This window comes from Lagenorhynchus albirostris, chromosome 9, assembly GCF_949774975.1.
Source record: "Lagenorhynchus albirostris chromosome 9, mLagAlb1.1, whole genome shotgun sequence".
Lineage (NCBI taxonomy): Eukaryota > Metazoa > Chordata > Mammalia > Artiodactyla > Delphinidae > Lagenorhynchus > Lagenorhynchus albirostris.
The window spans coordinates 101,088,933-101,110,386 of record NC_083103.1 but is presented as its reverse complement, the minus strand read 5'-3'; the positions used below and the strand labels follow the sequence as shown (position 1 = coordinate 101,110,386).

General features: G+C 50.4%; 1 protein-coding gene and 1 non-coding gene across 2 annotated transcripts in view; one reads left to right on the top strand and one right to left on the bottom strand.

Annotated features, from left to right (window-relative positions):
* DCPS (decapping enzyme, scavenger) overlaps positions 1-21,420 on the bottom strand; it is a 33,371-nt gene extending 11,951 nt beyond the window's left edge. The window contains exons 1-2 of the mRNA XM_060160755.1: positions 21,203-21,420; positions 19,638-19,812 (exon numbers count right to left, since the gene is read on the bottom strand). Coding sequence (XP_060016738.1) covers positions 19,638-19,812; positions 21,203-21,403 — 376 coding nt within the window. The 5' untranslated portion in view covers positions 21,404-21,420. The remainder of the gene's footprint in view (positions 1-19,637; positions 19,813-21,202) is intronic.
* Positions 11,149-11,221, top strand: TRNAK-UUU (transfer RNA lysine (anticodon UUU)). Its single transcript has one exon. It is a non-coding gene; the product is annotated as a tRNA-Lys (tRNA).
* Positions 21,421-21,454: the final 34 nt, after the last annotated feature.

Sequence of the window (21,454 nt, the reverse complement as noted above, 5' to 3'; positions counted from 1 at the left end):
GGAGCGGCCCAGCATGGGCATCGGACACTCCCGGAAATGCTCAGACTCACCTACATACCCAGAACTACCAACCTAGGTCTGAGGACATAGGTGATTTTCATGCTCATTTCACAGGTGGGTAAAAAGAGTTCACAGGGATTCCAGACTCATTCGACACCACGCTGTGGGATGGGGCAGAGACAGGACTGGAACCATGGTCTTCCCGCCCTGAAGCCTGCTCTTTCCACCTCTGCCTGAAGGCCCATATCGTCTTCCAGCAGCTGAGTGCGGGCGTCCAAAGGCGCAATGCCAAGAGCGTGATGCCTGGTAGAACCAGAGGCCCCTGGCCCGTCAGCTCTAGCAAGCAGAGCAGCGCAGCATGGAGACACAGGCTGGCATACGACTCTCCCCTTCCTGGCTGTGCCACCTTGGGCGTTATTTAATCTTTGAATCTCAGCTTCCTCATCTATTTATGGTGCTCATAAAATCTAATTGACAGAGAGTCGTTGTTATCGTTAAACAAGGCATGTCAACTGGACCCACGTAAGCACTAAATAAACGTCACCCCGCTTCCTAGGAATCTCTGGATCTGACCTGGAACGGGAGGCACAAAGTCTCCTCGCAATCCTCTGGGCACTTCTCACTCCCACCACCCTCTAACAGCCCAGGGTCACAGGCCAGAGATCAAAGGTCAAGCACACCAAGCTCTCAGGAGACAGGAGACTGATGAAATAGAGGGAATGTCAGCACCTTGGCCCTTGCAGTGCAGCCTGCTGGGGAAGGATGAGATGCTGGCAACAATCAGCCTGGGTTCAAATCCTGGCTGTGGAACCTTGGGCACGTGAGAAGCCAGTGAGCAGCAGGTGGGAAACCTCTAGAAGCTGCCCTCCACCTGCACCCCCATGGAAAAGTGCTCCTCCAATGCTGGCTCTTACTCTCCTTGTGTCGCCTGGGCGGGGCAGGCGGAGAAAGGCGCTCCCTCCGGGTGGGGAGATGGGCCGGGACAACCTAGAGAAGAGCCCGGCCCCACTGGCAATGCACACGCAGCCCTGGGCTCCCGGCCTGGGGGCCCCTGGCCGCTCCAGACTGGAAAGCCACGGGGCCGATGGGCTTGCCCGCCTGCCAAGGCTGGCCACAGACCGCCCCCGCCGCAGAGCCCTGGGAAGCGGCCCCTCCTGCCCTCCCCCCAGCAGCAGGGAAAACTAAAAAGGCACTTTCCGGGGCTTCCCTGGTGGCGCAGTGGTTGTGAGTCCGCCTGCCGATGCAGGGGACGTGGGTTCGTGCCCCGGTCCGGGAAGATCCCACATGCCGTGGAGCGGCTGGGCCCGTGAGCCATGGCCGCTGAGCCTGCGCGTCAGGAGCCTGTGCTCCGCAAGGGGAGAGGCCACAGCAGGGAGAGGCCCGAGTACCACAAAAAAAAAAAAAAAAAAAAAAAAAAAGGCACTTTCCAACTGCTCACTTTCTGCCGTCCTGTTTCCTTTCCTGAGACCCGCCTGCCTGGAGGAGGCGCACCTTGCTGCACTCTGAGCCCTGCCAGAGCCAGTCACCCGTCGCCCGGCCTCGGTCAGATCCTCGCTGCTGGCATCAGGGTGGGGATGCCCCTCCAGTCTCGCCCAGGCCCTGCTCCAAGCCCACTGACCGCCACTCTTCCCCGGCCGTCTCTGCCCCAGCCACAGAGACCCCCTTACACTCCCCACCGACTCCCACCTCTAGGCCTCACACCTGCTGCCCCGTCTCATTCCCTCAGGCCTCCGTCCAAAGGCCAGCTCCCAGACGGCCCGACTAGAGAGGCACCCCTTACCTCCCCACACCCTGCCTCCTTCACCCCTCACTGCCTGACGATGGAGGACATATTTATTGTCTGATTCCCCCGTTAGACGGACTTCCCTGGAGGACAGGGATTTTTGTCTACCTTAAAATTTTGTTTTATCATTTTATCCCCAGCACCTGGAAGAGTGCCTGGTATACAGCAGGTACTCAACAAATACTGAACAAATGAAAAAATGAATCTGGCCTTTTTAGACCTTAAACCCAGGAAGAGCATTTCTTGTCCCAAATGGAATAAAACCTCTCTGGAAAAAAAAAAAAAAAAAAGGTCAATATATTTCCCAATGCTGAGTTTCTCACTGGCAGCCAAAAGCAAACTCTGGTGTTTATCCAAATGACCTGCAACTGAGCTTCACGAGGAATCTGGGCGAGAGTCAATGCCCGATAAATGCTCAAACCATCGGGTGAAAATACGTCGGGGAAGAGGACATCCACTCAGGGCCTCAAAAACATCTCCTCAGAGATTACTTATTAATTACAGAGGCGGACACAAAGTGACTGGAGTGAACATCACTCCTCACGGGATGAACGGACGCCCTGGGCCTCCAAAGCGCATAGCCTGCATCCAATCGCGAGGCGACATCCTCCTCCCAAACCCAGGGACGCTCTACGGAACAAGTGGCTTCACAGCGCTTCCCAAGTGTCAGAGTTAGGGCTGAGGGACTGCTCCAGATTACAGGACGCTAGGGACTGGACTGGATCCTGGACGAGGGCAGGACGGGGGTGTGCGGGAGATTCCTGCTTGAAAGGGGGTACTGAAACACTGGCAAGATTTAATAATGGTCTCCACATCACATAATGGCTTTGTATAAATGTGAAAGTTCCCAAAATTGATCATTTTACTCTGGTTTCTAGGAGACACACACTGGCGTGCTCAGCACTGAGGGGCTACCACGTCTGCAACTTACTTTTCAATAACAGAGCGAATAGTAACAAAATATTATTATATGTGTATGTGGAGAGAGAAAAAGGAAACGTGGCCAAATGTTAACAAGAGGTGAAGGGCTTTTTAAGGGAGTTCTTTGTACTATTCTTACAGCCCTTCTGTAAGGTTGAAAATTTTTTCGAAATATAAAGTTAAATAAAAACGTGTTGGTACTCTCTAGACCCTGGGTGCTAACTGCCAGTGGAGGTGCCAGGCACTGTCCTAAGCCCTGCATGCATATGTACCCACTCACTCCCCACAGCCAGTGTGAGACGGGTATGACTTTGGTCCCCGCGTCACACACGAGGAAGCTGAGGCTCAGCGCTGGGCATCAGCCTCGGCACCACGTACCAGCCGCGCAGGTCAGCAGACGTGGCTTCACCCTCCGCCTGGCGCCCTCTCTGCCAACCCGTTTAGCAAGTTGACTTAAGGGGCCACCTACCCAGGATGAGAAGTACCTGGAACCTCCCAGCCCAGAAGCTTCTCCCAGTAGCTACAGAAGCAACAAGGGACTTCCTGACCCTGCCCTCCTCCTGGCATTCTTAAAAAAATCAACTCCAAAACCAACACCTCAAGAATGTTCACAACCTATTGAGAGCATCCCTGACATTCCTTAAAAGGGCTTCCTATTCGTCATGCTTCTTCAAACTTTGCTTTTATTTTTAGTTTAAGGTGTGTTTGCACATAGGTTAAAAGTCAAACAAAGCTTGTTTTTATGTTTTCTGCTCCTTTCTGAGCACCATTTTCAACTCTTCCGGCCATTTCCTCGCTTTCATACTTCCACAGTTCCAAACTACAAACATTTTTATAACTCATTCCACCTTGATTTTTCAGTTTTATTATTATTCATTAACCTCCCATTATGGAAGGTAAGGATTTAGCTTTTTCACCAACTCTATACCAAAAGAGCGCGAGTACGCATGTGCACACACGCTCTTTCTACCCCATCCTCAGAACACAACCAGATCACAATTTTGGATAAATCAGTACTCAACATCAATACCATTATGATGATGTAAATGCTGTCTACTGCTGAAGAGTACACTATGACTGTTTTTCCTTTTCAGCACAATTTTTGGTATACAGAGTTAGTATTTACTTTTTTGTTTTCTTTTCTATAAACTTGTCACTAATTCATCCCCACATCCACTTCCCTTTTTATAAAAATCTCCTCTTGATGTTACAACTCATCAGGCACAAGAGCAACAGTGTGTTCAAGGAGCCTGCAGGTGCCCCGTGCAGAGCTGTGGCCTGGGAGCTCCGAGCACTGCCCTCGCCCCCTCTCTTGTGCTGGGTACCTTGTTTCCCGGATCCATTATCTTCCTCTTTCACATGTATGTCCTCATTTTACTGAAGCAGTGCTTCTCAAGCTTCAGTGTGCATCAGAACCACCTGACTCAGGACGCCTGGGGTGCGGTCCAAGAATCTGCATTTCTAACAAGTCCCCAGGTGCAGCTGCTGCCGCCGGGCCAAGGACCATACATCAGGAACCACGGCCCTGGGCTTCCCTGGTGGCCCAGTGGTTAAGAATCTGCCTGCCAATGCAGGGGACACGGGTTTCAGCCCTGGTCTGGGTAGATCCCACAGGCCACAGAGCAACTAAGCCTGTGCGCCACAACTACTGAGCCTGCGCTCTAGAGCCCACGAGCCACAACTACTGAGCCCACAGGCCTCAGCTACTGAAGCCCGCGGGCTCTAGAGCCGGTGCTCCACAACAAGAGAAGCCCGTGCACTGCAACGAAGAGTAGCCCCCTCTTGCCGCAACTAGAGAAAGCCTGCGCACAGCAACGAAGACCCAACACCGCCAAAAATAATAAAGAAATAAAAAAAAAAAAAAACCACGGCACTAAAGTACAAACTCAAGATGCGTCCAGAGATATGGCGCAAGGGAGATACATTTAGAGACTTGGAACACCTGAAAATGTCTTTATTCTACTGTCGCACTTAATTAAGTGCTTGGCTAAAGAATTCTAGGATGGATAGCAATGACCCTCCAAGTCTGAAAGCACTGCTCTGTGACCGTCTAGACTGCAATGCTGCTAAGAAGCCTGAGGTCATTCTGACCCCCAAACCTTTGTACTAACCGGTTTTTTCCCCGCTGTGCCCCGTGTCCTGATGGTGTTGATGGGTCTTGGAGCGGGTTTATTTTCCTCCATCGAGCTGGGTAAGTGTCAGGCCCCTTCAATCTTGAAAATCATGTTCTTCAGTCCTGGGACTCATTTCTTTGATTATTTTCCTCCCCATTTTCTCTGCCCTTTCCTTCTGGAACACTACTTGCATATTTAACTTCTTTGATTCATCTTGTAGTTTTTTTTCTCTCCCATTTTCCAGCTCTATGTCTTTCTGCTCTACTTTTCAGGAATGTTTCATCTTCTCTTCTGTTTTCATTTCTGCTGCATTGTTTAAAATATTTATTTATTTGGCTGCAATGAGGTCTTAGTTGCGGCACATGGGATCTTTAGTTGTGGCGTGCAGGATCTAGTTCCCTGACCAGGGATCAAACCCAGGCCCCCTGCATTAGGAGCATGGAGTCTTACCCGCTGGACCACCAGGGAAGTCCCATTTCTGCTGTATTTTTAATTTCTAAGAGCTTTAAAAAAAACTTCCTTATTGATAGTATCTTGTTCTTTTGCTTTCTATATACCATAATTTCTTTCTGAGATTAATGAAAGCCTTTGAAAATTCCTTCTCCCTGCGTAGTTTCTGTCTCCTCCGTCTCTTTCTTTTCCTTCCTTCCTTTTCCTTGTCCTATCTTTCTTAACTGAGGCATTACTCAAAAGTCTGCCACCTGGTTTGTCCACTCACTCATATGTTAAGAGTAGAGCACTGAGTCGCTGGCGGCAAGCCTGCGGACACACGAGCGCTCACCTGGAGCCTCCTTTTAGGATCATCGGGCTACTCCTTTGCATGATGGAGCCCTCAAGAACTTAAGTCTTTTCTCGTGGGCTGGTCAGATTCCCCACATGATTCTTCCGGTTTCCTATGTGGAGGTAGGAACCTGGCAGGCAGCATTCTGAGCGATGAGGAAGAGAAGCAGGTGGCTGGAGGGAAGGTGGCCAGGGGTCATCTCAACACTAAACGTGCTGACTTCCACTTAACCTTCTACGTTTTGGTACCATCACCCCACCCTCACCGGCACCTAGAATCTCTAGACCCATCTCTGGAAGGAGCAGTCACCAGTCCTGTGAAGCGGGAAAGAGGATTTTGGCAGCCGAGGCTCAGATTCCCCTCGGCTGGCTCAGGTTTCCCCTCTCAAACCTGCCACGTCAGTTCCTCCTCCCTTCGCTTCCTTGGTTTGTCTCCTCTCCCTCTAGTCTTTATGGGTTAATTTTCTTTAAAGGGAAGTCCTTTCATGCCATTTCTCGTGAGGGTTTTAAAGGAAACAGGTGGGCACTTGAACTGGCCCCTTTTAACTGGAGCCCAGGTCCCTGTCCTTCTGTCTCCCTTCTAATGCTTTATTTTTCTTCTTAGCCGTTTACTGACTCTTGACCTATTTGTTACTTACGGTTCCTCTCCTCCAACTGGACATCAGCTCCTTGAGAGCAAAGACTCTGTTTTGCACACTGGGTGTACTGTGCCGGAAACAGCACCTGACACGTGTTGGGCCCTCACAATACAGTCTACAGAACAGAATGTATGCCACTTTACGGATGTGTGTGCGTGTACAACTGCATATACATAAGCACACACAGAAAAAAGTCCGAAATTCAGGACATATTCCAAGATGGGACGTTATCTCTGGGCAGTGGAGATGTGTGTAATTGTAATTTTTAAAATTAGTTTTTTTGGGTATTCATTACATTTTCTAAAACAAATATGGATCACTTCATGACAAATATATTAAAAACAGAAAAATAAGCCACCCCTTAAAACTGAAGCCCAGGGAGGTTAGTAACTTACCCGAGGTCATACAACTAGTGAAGTGGTGGGGCTGAGATTAAACCTAAGAAGTCTGACTCCTCTATGCAATAGTGCTTTCCCTGCTACAGGGCCCTCCTCTTCCAGGCCTTCTCCTAACAAACCTGCACTGCAGCCGCTTTCTCCAAAAAGCAGCCCTATCAGATGGGAGAGACGCGATTAGTTCCAGCCCCTCCTGGAGACACGTAAACAGCTGTCAGCAAAACCCAAGAGCTCAGTGAGGTGCCAGAGCGATTGGAGCTGCAGACTGGGAGGTCCGGGAGGACGTCAGCGCAAGAGCCCAACAACGTGATGCTCGCTGCTCGCTGCAATGCCCCCTGGGAGTGCAGGGAAGCAGAAGCTCGCTCCCCTCAGCGCCGGGGGCCTGTCTGAGGAGCGGCCCCAGGGGGTCCGCTGAAGCCAGATGCTGGGCTGGAACAGGCTCTGGAGGGGAGCACAGAGGGATGAAGACGAGCCCGCGGACAGCCAGGAATGATGGCTGCTTCGACTTCCGTGGGTGGTACCAACCGCCCTGCCGCCCACCCACTGTGACAGTGATGGACGGTGGGGAAGGAGGCCTGGGGCAGGGTGGTCGCCGCCCTTGTGGGGCTCAGGGCAGCAGCTGTTTCTCTACAGGGATGCTGTGGCGGCAGGAACGGTCACACCAACACACCCCAGATGACAGCAGCCCCGTCCACACCCGCTCCCTCTCCGCAGCCTGGTGTGCCCATGGCTAGCCCAGAGCTCCGTCCTGCCTGTCAAGACCCTTAATTAGGGTCTCCTGAACATCCTTCTCCAACAAATAAAACCAACCCTGTCCCCCGCCCAGACACGAGAGCCCAACTGCTTTCAGAGGCAGGGCTACAGACAGGAACGAGCAGCCGGCTTTCCTGCTCTCTGCCAAAGCTCGCTTAGCCGAATCCCCAGGAAAAGGCTGCTGCACATGAAACATGAAAATGCAAACCGCAGACAGTCTGCTCTCCTTCCCACACACATGTTCAAACAAGCCTGCTTTCCAGCGCTGCTGATGACTTCTCCCTGATGAGGTCATCGCTACGGCCCAGCCTGGGGCTTCTGCCCTCCCTCCATTATCATGAGCTGGTTTCAACGTACCTGACCCAGATGTGCAGGCTCAGGGGAGCAGGGGAGAAGCAAGAGCAAAGCGTGAGCGGGCTGGGAGGCCCACTCCACCCTCCGTCCACAGGAGCCAAGCAGACCCCCGGGTGATGGGCTGCCAGACCCAGGCTGGCAGGGCACCCCATCAGAGCATTCCTAGAGAAGGTTGGCAAGGGGAGAGGCTGCTGGGGGGTCTCCCGGGACTTGCGTTTTCTTTCCTCCTCTTGGGGACCTCCCCCCGGCCAGACAACACCCTCCCCAGCCCTGGTGTCATAGAGACCAGGGAGCAGGCCGGAGGCTGGAAGAGGAGGCCCGGGGCAGGGTGTGCACTGTCCCACGCTGCAGGACGCTGAAAGTACTCAAGTGAGGTCTGAAAAGACCTCCAGATCAAGGATAAACAGGGCTGAAGGGTGTGGTCAGGATCCTACTGGAAAGAAGCTTCAACCGCCCCACAGCAAACCTCCAAACAGCTAACTACCTGTCTCAAGGAAAGCACAGAGCTGCCACTGGAGACAGAGGAGAGGCAGACGCTGATTTTAGCAAGACCCTGGCTCCGGCAGGCTCCTCAGCGCCCCCTCTCCTTGGTCCTCCGAGGCCCGGGAGGGTCAGGAGGGGGTCTGACAGGACCTGACCTGACGGCCCAGCCACAAATTCAGTGACTCTGAATGCAGCCCCAGGGGTTACATCCTTTAGGGATGGGAACTGCTGTGGCAGGACAGGAGTTGCATCTGAACAGAAGGATGAGAGCAGATATCTAACGAGATAATGGAGCTGCCATCGACAGTCCTGGCAAGACCCTAACCCCACACGTGGGAAGAAACTGTTCTGGGGCCCAGCGGACCAGACTCTAAAAGCTGTTAGACTGAACACTCAGGAGTCCCAGAAGACGGCCTCAATCTCAACTTCCGGTCTAAAGGCATCTCCTTACTTCACTCTGAAAGGAGCAGAGGTGCCAAGTCTCAGGGCATCCTGCGTGGGCTGGCGCGAGGCGAGAAGGTGGAGGGCACAGGACACCCCGCCTCCCGGGGAGCCACGACGACCGGAATTCTAGGCCTTCGCTCAGGGAGAAGCACGGATCAGAACCAGGCCGCCCAGGCTGAAGTGGAACCAGCGCATGGGTAATCCACCCTCGCCCACTGGTCCTGAGTAAGCTGACTTTCTGCTGACTCGAGCCTTAAGACTGCCAGAGTCTTGGCGCCTTGCCCCATCTGAGAGACTGAGAGCGCGCGGTGGCCACATTTCAGGAGCTCAGGATCCAGCCACGTCTAAATAGGCTCTGAACGCACCAGCTCTTCCCAGCCTCGCAGAAGCCACAAGTCTAAGCAGAGAACTGAACAGAGGCCTCTGCTCCCAGCTGGTGAAGGAAGAGATGGGGGCACGGAGGAGGCGGCACCCGAGGGCTCTCCGAGCGCAGCTGGCAGGGGAGGGGCACGCGAGGCCCGTCAGACAGCTGAGAGGAAAGCAGAACCCAGATTCTGGGACAAGAATTTTACTCTGGCGGTAGCGGCCTTTCCATCTTGAAGTTTCTGCTTGTTGTTATTCCACTGTCCCTCAAAGCCCCAGAGAGGGCCCTGGCTTGCTGGTGTCAGAAGCTCTGAAGCACCCAGGGAGAAAGGCAGACGGAAATCTGCCATCTTTAGGTGGCCTCTGCTGATGAAGAGAGACTCCTGTGGGCTGGCTCGCCTTTCCCCTGCCCCATTAAAGAAGCCCCATGTCAAAGCCCAGCTAGCTGAGTCCACTCCGCAGCTCTGTCCACACCGCTGTCCTCACCGGCAACAACCTTCGGCCTTCACGTCTCCAGGTGTGGGAGGAGCTAACTGTGCACGGCCCACCCCGCCAACTCCCAGCATCACCCCTCCGTGGCCACACACTCTTGACCAGTATCTCCCAGGTATGTCTGTGCAGCTAAGTGTAAATCTCCAGAGTTTGGGGTCTGCGTATTTGGGGGTACACAGTACTTGCTGATGAACTGACAAGCCCCATGCAATGAGGGTCATTCAGGCTGTGAAGTAAGGACATAGCCAGAGGCCCCAGCCCAGGCTAATCTTTTGGTCTGCTTCTTTGTTTGGTTTGTTTGGGGATGAGGTTAACGTCCTAAAAAATCTCTAGCAGAGCATCACGTGATTATATTCTCAAATAATTCAGAAGTCTAACCCCTAATCCTTTTCATTGGCATAAACACCAATAATAGTTCGGTGCTCATTATTCCAGTCTTTTCTTGAATGAATTTACATATACATGAACACATGTACATAGAAGTCTATTTTTTAAGCACAAGAGGGATGAGTCTTTAGGGGTTATCTGTGACCTCAGAGATCTCCCATGACAGTCCATACAGACCTCCTCCCTCCTTTGTAACAACTGCGCTGTAGCCTAGGCTGCGTACGCACCATGCCTATTAACCCTTCACACACACAGGGTCACTTAGGTTGGTTTTGGTTTTATTTTTCATTTTTTCTATCACAAATGATGCTACAGTGGACATTCTGGCCCCTCTTTGTGACGTGCATGAGTGACTGTCTAAGTCAGACACCTAGAAGTAGAAACGCTAGGTCAGAGGGACACAGGTTTCAATATCTCATGGATCTGGCCATGTCTGACACCCCACCCACTGTGCATGAGCACCTAGGACTCGCTCTGTGCAAGGGAGTCTGGGAGAAACGAGGTGTCTGTCTCAGCTCACCAACACTGGCTCCATCTGGCCACGGTCTCAATGGGGTAACTTCTCTATGGCCTAAGCTCCCTACACCTACAGAGCCCCACCCAGCATATTGAGACATATGTGGAAGGTCCCCTTCTCCTATTTAATAGTGACTCTCAGGCCGTTTCAAAAACCCACACAATGGCACCACAGGAACCAGAAGAGGATGTGGGCTCTAAACAAGCAGGGACAGAGGACAGGATGGGAAACGATGCTGGAGACTGGGACCAACTAAAGGCCCCCTCTAGAGGAGAGCTGTACCAACTGGCTCCATCCATTGCCTACCTTCATCCTAGGGGCAGGCACTTAATGCAGATGAAAACAGAGGAATGTGCTCCAAAGATATTAACCCTTGGGCTGGAGCAGGGGTAGGAAAACTCTTCTTAGTTTTCTTTTCTTTTTTTTTTTAAACAACTCTTGAAAAATGTAAAAACCATTCTTATCTCATGGGCCATACAAAAGGAAGCAGGCCAGATCTGGCCCATGAGCCATGGTGGACAAGAGAGCATGCAGGCTCCGGAGCACACACTGCTCAAACTGCACACTCAGGCAAGGCCAGACGGCCGACGAGCCCCACTCCCCGTCTGCACAGCACTGGGCAGCTACCCACCCAACAGGGGCCTATTGTGGAAACAGACCTACTTATCAGCTCACTAGACTATCAGCCTAGTTCTTCATTTTTAAATACAAATGAAGCAGGAACTCCCTGGCGGTCCAGTGGTTAGGACTCTGTGCTTTTGCTGCGGAGGGCCCAGGTTCGATTCCTGGTCGGGGAACTAAGATCCCACAAGCCACATGGTACGGCCAAAAAACATTTTTTTAATAAAATAAATACAAATGAACTAACATTCACCAGACACTGAGGGAAAAACAGCTGAGGGAAAAAAGAATGACCAAAATAAACAACCAGAACCAGATCCCAGAGGAAATGGGATCATTTAAGGGTCAGGAGATAATTTTTAAAACAATTCTAATTAGTGTGTCAGAGAAAGTCAACCCAGTTTTGGCCTCTGTGAAGCAAGAGCAACACGCTATGAAAATGAAATAATCAGAGGACCAGAAGAAAGAAAATTAAAATGGTGGCTCCCAAATGAAAACCTTCTCTAGGAGGTCTGGAGAACAACGTCAAGACCATCTATCAGTCTACAGAAAGAAAAGACAGATGGGAAAAGGAAGAGAACAGAAACAGCACATGGGACTGAAACCGTGCACCTCAGATTGGGACTTGAACCCACGTGGCCGGGACTCAAACTCAGCCAAAACCCACGGTCTTCCAACTGAGATCACACACCTGCTTTCAGGACTTAAGGAAGCTCAGGTTCTTGATGTCTCATCACAGAAAGAATTCAGTAAGAGACAAAGTGATAGGTAAGAAGTGGATTTATTTAGAGAGAAACACACTCCACAGACAGAGTGTGGGCCATCTCAGAAGGTGAGAAAGGCACCAGGGTATGGGGCTGTCAGTTTTTATAGAGGTGGGTGATTTCATAGGCTAATGAGTAGGAGGAGTATTCCAGCTATTTAGGGAAGGGGCGGGGATTTCCAGGAATGGGGCCACCGCCCACTGTTTGATCCTTATGGATCCTTGGAACTGTCATGGCGCCTGTGGGTGTGTCATTTAGCTTGCTGATGTGTTACAGTGAGTGTATACTGAGGCTCAAGGTGTAGTGGAAGTCGACTTGTCTGCCATCTTGGACCCATTTGTTCTAATCAGTTTATGTCATGTCCTCAGGCTATATCATTCTTTCAAAGGCTGTGCCCTGCCCCCTTGCCTCCTGTTTCAGGACCAATATAGGAAGTCTAACAACTAATAGGATTTCCAGTAAGAGGAAATAAAGGAAACAGAGAGAAGGAAATTATCAAAGAAATAATAGAAAAAATATTCAGAGTGAAAGGCTAACATAAGACTTTAAATTGAAAGGGTCCAAAAGTACCCAGCAGAGTGAATGAAAAAAAAAAAATCCAACCTAGACACAGCATTACAAAACCCCACTACACTAAAGATAGAAGACATCTTATATGCTTCCAGAGAAGGAAACTAACAGAGCAAACAAATGACAACAAAAAGCGAAGTTAGCTACAGAGAAATGAGAATTAAACTGGCATTGGATATCTTATTAGCAACAATGCTTTATTTAAGAGATCAATGCCTTTAATATTGGGAGGAGAAATAAATTTAAGTTCTGTATTCAGTCAAATCATAAATTAAAAGTGAGGGCAGGGACTTCCCTGGTGGTTCACTGGTTAGGACTCCACACTCTCACTGCCAAGGGCCTCGGTTCAACCCCTGGTTGGGGAACTAAGATCCCACAAGCCACGTGGTGTGGCCAAAAAAAAAAAAAAGTGAGGGCAAAACAAAAGATTCAAAGTTTTCCTCTCATTTATTCTTTCTGAGGAAGTACTTAAGAATGTACTTCAGCTAAACAAGAGTAAAACAAGAAAGAAAAAGACGCAGCATCCAGAAGACAGTGGATCTAACCCAGGAAAGCAGCTGTGGAAGGGAAGTCTGTTGGGAGCTCAAGGCACGCCTTAAGCATCAGCTCTCCAGATCGGAGCGAAAAGAGAAGAGCATTTTGGAAACAGTGTTTCTGGAAGGAAGGAAGGAAATACATAACAAATTATTAAAGTAAATGACTAGGTAATTTCAAAAACAGAGTACAGGTCCTCCTCACCTTATGATGAGGTTACATGCAGATAAACCCATCCTAAGTCGAAAATGTATTTACTACACCTAACCTACACCATACCTCAGTCTAGCCTATCCCGAACGCGCTCAGAACACTAACGTTAGCCTACACCTGGGCACCACCATCGAACACAAAGCCTATTTTATAATAAAGTGTCGCTATCTCACGTAATTGAATACTGTACTGAATGTGAAAAACAGAATGGCTGTCCGGGTACAGAATGGTTGTAAGTGGTTTGCCCTCGTGATCTCAGGGCTGCCTGGGAGCTGTGAAATACAAGTACAGTACAGCTGACAGAGAAGCTGGGGGACAGCAAAAGACAGAAGAGGTGCTGGGAAGGGAAGGCCGGAGGCTTCTCACCGATACTCTCCCCCAGCACAGTGATACAACCTATAGTACATGGAATAAGGACTAAAGATTTCGATATATTTAGGATTCCAAAGGCAATTAAGAAAAAAACCCTGGAAATAATAATATAAACATCAAAAATTGGGAGGAGGAGGGAGGGAGGGAGGGTGAGGGAAATGTAAAGGAGCTAAGACTTTCATCCTCCACTGTGGGAAATTGATAATGTCAAAATCGATAACTCAAGAAAGAGCTGCATAAGCATATTACCCAGTTAAGTGTCTAGAAGAAGTCACCAGAAGCACTAACCCCAGAAACTGTCTTAATGGTAGTTACTTCTGGAAGGCAGAACCAGGGTGGGCCACACAGGCCAGAGCCTGTCTCTACTTGACCGTGTGACTGCATGACTTTGAAGGATGCCCCAGCCTACCCCAGACATTCTTAGTCAGTAGGTCCAGACTCTGTATTCAAGAAAGCTCCTCAAGCAATTCTGATGACGGACCTCTGCATCCCATTCAGAGCTGAGAAATGATGATTTTATGACCTCATCAGATACCGAAGCCCCCTGAGGTAGGCTAGTCGGCTACTCGATTCCTCATTTCTCATTCCGAGAAACTGAGTCTCAGAGCAATTCCGTGATGTGGCCCTGAGCCTGGGGTACTTCTCGTGTTGGGTGACGCTGGCGCCCTTCCCCACCCTGCTCTGGTGCTGTCCTGGCCGAGACCTGTCTGGCAAGGCTTCCCCTGCTGGTCACGGTTCAAACTGCACCTGTCCTTCAGCTCAGCTGTGCCGGGAGGGCTGCAGAGGACACCCGAGGGGACGGGGTGAGAGGCCTGTGCCTGTCTGTGCCGAAGCGGAGCCACGGAGCCTGGTACCGGCCCTGTCCTCCAGTCGTTGGAGGAGGCCACATGCCACCCTCTTCTGCCCGCAGGCACTGACCCGAGTGGGCACCGCACAGCACGGGGCTCCCTCGTCCGCAGAAGGCAGAACAGAAACAAAAGTCTGCTAGTGCCCCAGACCCAGAGGAAGGCAGGAAGCCTTACTCAAACACTCTTACTTGCAGCAACAGTGACTAGAAACCAAACTTGAGAATGAGGGCAGAGCCCTACAATGCACCTGGGGAACATTCTTAGTTCCTCCAAGGACTTGCCAGTTTTTCTTAATTTTTAATTGGGAGATATACTGTAAATATTAAGTGTGTGTGTGTGTGTGTGTATAACACACATATATATGTATATATACACACACACACATTTTACATACACACACATATGTACATAAATAGAAAATATATACTGTTTAAAGACCTAAAATAAAAGAACATCCGTGCATGGAGCACACAGCCCAAGAAACAAATATTACCTGAAGTCTCTGCCCTGCCCCGCCAGGGATAATCACTTTGCTGAACTGGGGGTTAATCATTTCTCTTTTTGTCTTCCTAGTTTTATGAGGCATGAATGCATCCCCAAGCAGTGTATTGTTTAGTTCTGCTTGTTTTTCAACGTGATCTAATCGGAATCAAGGAATCACACGGTGAGTATTTTATGTCTTGCTTTTCCGGCTCTATGTGTGTACAGCCTTCCTTCCTGACGTGTGTAGCTGGGTGGAGAAGTAGTCCGGTGCAGGATTTACTTACTTACTCTTATTGTTAGCTGTTATCTGGACTATTTCTAGTTTGTTCTATGCTGCCAGGAAAACTCTAATGAGAGTGGCTGGCCTTTTAAAATGCCCCTCCTCCAGAGCCCCAGGGTTTGCCTCTGTACAGAATACCGGGCCTGTAGCTAGATAGCTAGAGTTCTGGGAGTTCCCTGCAACCACGAGAAGATGGGATTCCCAGGGGTCCCTCTGCTCCCTGGCCCGGCCTCACTCACACACAGAAGCCTTCTGCTCTGAACCTGAGATTCCCCACCCCTGCTCTAACAGCAGGGAAAACAATGGCCTTTTCAGAGGCAGTCCGGATTTCTGAGTCACACCCCTCTCCCTACTATCTGCCCCCTTCTTCCCAGGTAAGAGAACAGAGTTCTCAATGAAAGGGCTCCATTGATGGGCCACAGGGCATGAAAGCGTGAGAGCCGGAGCAGGAGGGGGCCAGGCTCTGCCCTGCCATCTGGCCCACACGGTGCTCACATTTGCCACATGGCTACAGGGGGAACAAAGGAAACCGGACCGTGGTCAGGGCCAGGCGTGTTTCCCTCTGTTACATATATTGTTCCATTTAAGGCTCATATAATTTTAAAGGTGGAAAAACAACAACAAAAGATGACTAACACTTCTGAGTCCACACCGTACGCCACTGTGCTGAGTGCTTCAGATACCTCATCCCAGTGGGTCATAACCCATGACAGGGGTGAGGAAATTAATTTAGGAGGTTAGGACCAGCATCTAAACAAAAGGAAACAGAGAAGACTGGAAGGAAGATGAGAATACTAGAGCGTGTCCCGTAAACTAAGGGTAAGTACTGTTTTGTGAATTCTTTCTGTACCTTATATTCACATATATTTATCTCTCTGCACTGGGTCACAATGTAAACTATATATCTCTCACTGTGGATAGAGGCTAAAAAATCTTAAAACACCCTTTCTTGTCTCATTTATTTCATAACCATCCTGACGTAGGTTCAGTTACTAACCTAATTTAACAAGGAAATAACTGCAGCTACTTCCTCGGCTTCATCTGGGCCACACAGCTCGGTCACCAACCACCCACCAGCCTCCCGCTGCTCTGTTTCTCTTTCCTCCCCCAGAACACGTGCTGCAGCCTCAGCCTGGGGCATTCTCCCCGCCCCTCTCACCAGCTCTTTGCACAGCTGGTTCCTTTCCATCCTTCAGGCCTCAGCTTGGGGGTCGTGTCCACAGAGCCCTGGTCCCCAGCCCGAGCAGCCCCTCTCCTGTTCACGGCCGTGTCGATGTGTCTCCTTGTTGCTGTCTGACTTCCCCACTATGACTCCAAAGGAGGTAACGTCTGATGCCCTCGCCTGTGTGTACCTGGCAGCAGGCATTCCCTAATCTGTTGGTTGAATACAGACACTCAAGTTCTCACAATTGGTAAATGGCAAAGCCAGGATCCCAGCCGGGGGAGGGCGGACCCCTTGACCCCTGCACTATATATGAAAACTACGAAACAGCACCAGTAAGTGTTAGCGCTTGGCTGGGTCCGACTTCGACGCCTGTGCTCTATTAGGTCAACGGGGTAGGGGGGCCATGAGGGCCTCGCTGAACAGCCTTTTGTGGTCGGCTGAGAACTTGGAAGGGGTGAGTGAGGAGACAGCAAAACCTCAGGCTAGAAGAGAAGAAGTCTGCCAAAGAACAGAGAAATACCAGAAGAAGTCCTCAGAGCAGCCAGCTGAGAAATGAGCTGGTGACTGGGACTGGAGAGGCGGGGCCGAGAAGCCTGAGGACCAAGGCCAAAGGAATACCCTGGCCGTGCTGCCACCTCGTGGCTGTGGAATGCTTGGCCCACAGGAAACAAAAGAGAGGTGGGCTGGTCTGTGGGTTCATTCTTCAGGGGTCATTTACTGAACACCTGATGCAGGCCTGGCTGCTGGGGCCTGGAAATGAGTCTGACACGGCTCCAACGTCCAAGGACCGCTGTTCCCTACATCCGGGCAGTGACCCAACCCTGAGAGGTTTACTTCCCCCTTTTCACAGTAGCTTGTGGGGTGCCCCCTCCCCAAAACAAGACTGAGCGGGCAGAGATGACCTCTCATTCATCTCTGAAGCTCCAGCACCCAGCACAGGGCCCAGCACATCAGAACAGTTGCAGCGGCTACAATTTAATAGGTGCTAAGTGCGTCTAAAGACGGCGCATCAGTTCCCACATTTTACCTCTGAGGTACTTACGAGACCGCCAAATGGAGATGTCAAGTCAGTGTTTATTTCAGTATGAGCCTGGGGTTCTGGGAGAGGTCAGAGATGGAGAAATAAATGTGAACATCACCCACAGATGTGTTCAAAGACCAGGACCTCTCAACGAGTTTCGTGTGCATGTGACTCACCTGGGGTTTTTGCTAAAATGCATATTCTGATTCTGCGGTCTGGAGCGGGCTCTGAGAGTCTGCATTTCTAACAAGCTGTCAGGCGATACCAATGTTGTTGGTCCACAGACCACACTGTGAGTGGGAAAAATCTGGAACAGAAGTTGACAAACTATGGCCAGAAGGTCAAATCCAGCCTATGGCCTGTTTTCCTACATCCAGCAAGATAAGAGCAGTACTTTTATTTTTAAAAAGGTTAAAAAAGAAAAGAATATGTGGCAGAGACCACTAGTAGCTCACAAAGCCTAATATATTTATCTCTGGTCCTTGACGGAAAAGGTCTGCCAATCCCTGATCTGGTATGTCATCCAGGGACAGGAGGCACAGCGAGATGAGAGAGGGATGAGGGTGGAGCCCTGAGCCAGGCTGTTATGACTTCCAAGTTGCCATGCCTAGTTTCAGTAGGAAAAATAAGAATATAATGCACTGTTTGTGTGCTTATGCTAAAAAGACAGTGAGCCCTGGAAAAGGTGAGCTAAAACCTGAGGCTCCCAGGTAGGAGTGTACAGCACTGGGGAAGAGGTGCAGACATCTTCGGGGCTGAATGGGAACGAACACCTGTCATCTTGATAATCCACTGCCTCTTTCAGCGCTTATTCTGGAAAAAAATGACAAAAATAGAAAGACGGGGCAGTAGCCACCACCCACTGTGTGCAGCACCACAGAAGTACATGTGCTGAAAAAAATAATATGAAAGGGAGTTCTACAAGGTTGCTCTGTGGAGCAAAACCTTCTGAATTTTGGATGAGGGTGGGGAGGGTGGACAGAGAAAAGGGTAAGGCAAGGGCAAGGGGTGCAGCAGAATAATGGTCCCAGAGCCTGTAGTTTGGGGGCTGCCCCACGTCGTGTTTGACTACAGTGTTTGGCTACTGTCATGCTTCGTCACGCTGTGTTGACGACTATGTCTGCTTAAATGTCAGCGCCTGAGAAAGCAAATACAGCCGTCCATTTCCGTCAACGGGAACCGATCAATCTGGCCCTCTTTCAACAAAGGACCGGGCTCTTTTGCTTCCAGCCGTGAAAAGTTTGCTTGTCTCACATTAAGCATTCACATATATTTCCGAAGGACAACAAGAGAACCCTTTCTCGGGGGTGCAGAAAAGACTAAGTCTATCCAAAAGACTGTGGCAGGATATCCGTAAAGCCAAACTGTTCTTAAATGCTGGAGGACAAATAAAGACAGAAGGATATTATAAAACTGTCCTGGGCTGCAAAGCACATTCCAGAATTTCCTGGTTGGAAGGAACCTTCAAGGTCAACCAGGCTGCCTCCTGCTTCCCACGAAGGTGCCTCCTGAATCTAACCGTCTAAAGGAGAAAAGCTCACATCGCGTCTGGCTTTAGGCACGGAATCTTCTTCTTCTTCCACTTCTTCATAAATTAAAAAATACTTGCAATCAAAACCAAATCACTGCCTTTTAACCCACAAACCCCTGCCCTTCTCAAGTCCTTCGTCAATCACACTGTCTCCCCCCTAGAAAGTGAGTTCCTTCAGGGAACTAACTGATCTTGCAGCACCCAGCACACGGCTCATTCCACAGCCGCGTGGTGAGCAAGTCCTCAGTCGACTAAAAAGATCTCAGTTTCTCTGCCACCTTTTTGCTGTGTGATCTTAGACACACAGCATTAACCTTCCCAAATAGCATTTTCCTCACCTGTAAAGTCCTATCGCGATAGGGCCATTTTGAAGACTAAGTACAATGACACATGTAGAGTACTTAGAATGGTGGCTAGCACAACAGTAAGGGTTTAATAAGTGCTGACAATCATTATTACTCAATTAGTAGATGAAACCGTTCTATCCTATGAATCACACTCTCACCCCAAAACACATCACACCAGAACTGGGTTTCTCAGCCTCGGCACCGTTGCCATGTCTTTGTTGTGGAGGCCCATCCTGTGTTTTGTAAGATATTTAGCAGCATCTCTGGTCTCCACCTTCTAGGTACCAGCAGCACCCCACCTCCCCAGATGTGACAGCCAAAAATGTCTTCAGAGATTGCTCCTTCCTCCACAGGGAACCACTGCACTAGAATATGCAAATCAGTTGTGGAGTGGTCACCACACCCCCTAATTCCCCACCATCCCACTCTCCCCACAGGCAGCCACCTCCACCCCACGTGCTCACCACTCAGTTGCCTTGGAGGGAACAGGTGATAGGTGCTGTAGATATCATTGGAGAACTGCAGCTGGAGCTCAGGGCTGCCCTTCAGGAGCTGGGCAACGTGGTCCACCTGAAATGGTGTCTTCTCCAGGATCACAATGGCATCCTCTCCGTCCCCATCCCCAGAAGCCTCATTAACCTGTGGGTGAGACACCATCAGTGGGCCCAGGGACAGAACCACAGGTGAGGCCTGGAGAGCAAAGGTAAAAGACGTAAAAGCTCCCAGGGCCTCTGCAATCCCAACACCTGGGATTTCCTTCCCTGCAGTCTTCCCTCTGGGGAAGTCTAGCCGACGGCGCCCATGTTTCTTCTCCCAGAGAAGGCATCTCATCAACCCAAATCCTTGTGGCAGCTCTCACATCCTCCTTCTAAACGATGCAAAGCTTCTCAGCTGTCTTCTAGTTTAGGCTCACAAGGCCTCTGTCAAATTCTCCCCATTTTACAGACGAAGAAACTGAGGTCCAGAGACGACTGCTTGCCCAAAGTCCCACGAATAGTCAAAGTTGAAACAGAAACTAGAATCTGGGTATCCCAACAGGCTTCTAGGTCGAAGGTTCTCATGGCTAAAATCTTCAGCAGGTGCTGCAGACTGAAGACAGGTAGGGGTGAGAGAACCAGACAGAACCTTGTAAAAAACAAGTTGCAGGGACTTCCCTGTCAGTCCAGTGGTTAAGACTCCACGCTTCCAATGCAGGGGGCGTGGGTTCAATCCCTGGTCTGGGAACTAGGATCCAGCACCGCCAAAAAAAAAGAGAGAGACACAGAGAGGCGTGGAAGCCTCGGCCAGGTCCCCCTGACGCTCTCAAAAGTGAGAGCTCCTGCCAGGAGTTCTGGAGAACCCTTGGCCAGCGTCCTCACTAGTTCTTGAGGTGGTCTCCAGTCTCTCCTCAGCCCCTGCCGGAAAGCTGAGCACATGGCATTAGAGGCAGCGGTGTCTGCCTACCTGAAGATAACTCTGCTCTCCTGAAGACCAAGGATGGTAACTTTCATCACTACGTCCCCCGCACCCAGCTCAGTGCTGGACTGTCAGAGCGTGATATGTGGAACTGAATCACCAATTTAATAAACTGTCTCCTCGGCTGCGGCTGGAGTTCTTTATAGCAAGGATCAGACCTCCCAGTCTCTAGGTCCCTACCTGGGGCCTGGATGAGCAAGACGGTCCGGCAACACTTGCTGGGTTCCTAGCAACTTACAGGTTTAATGAATGACTGATGACTGCTTAGGGACTTCAACATGTGATTATGAATCGGCAATACACTCTACAAATGTTAGTTTTTTTTAGTAAAAGAGGAATTAGGAAAATTAGCCCTACGCGTGTTAATTCCCTTAATTTCACAGGTAGTCTTGCCTCCTCCACGAACTAACCCCCCTGCATTTTAGTGCACTCTGCCTTCCCCGCTCCCCACCGAGGAATGAGCTTGGTATTTTCCGAAGAATCTAAAAAAAGAAAAAAAAAAAAAAATCCGCCTCCGAGGCGACGATTGGGTCACTCCTTCCCGCATCCCCTCCCCAGGGCTGCCTAATGGTACCTTCCCGTGTAGGAAAATGATTTTGTCCCGCGCAGACTCCCTCAGCACTTTTTTCACTCTAAAGCCGGAGAAAGGTAAGCGGACAGGGGCAGAGGTACCATTCCCAACGCCCGCTTCTTTCCCCTCTGTGCTGAGCGCCTCCGCCTCCTCGGCATCCACTTCGCGCTTTCTCTTGTTGGGCTGCGGCGCTGTGTCCGCCATGCTGCCCGGCGGGAGGTGTGCGCCTGCGCGAACCCGGCCGCGGCCCCGCCC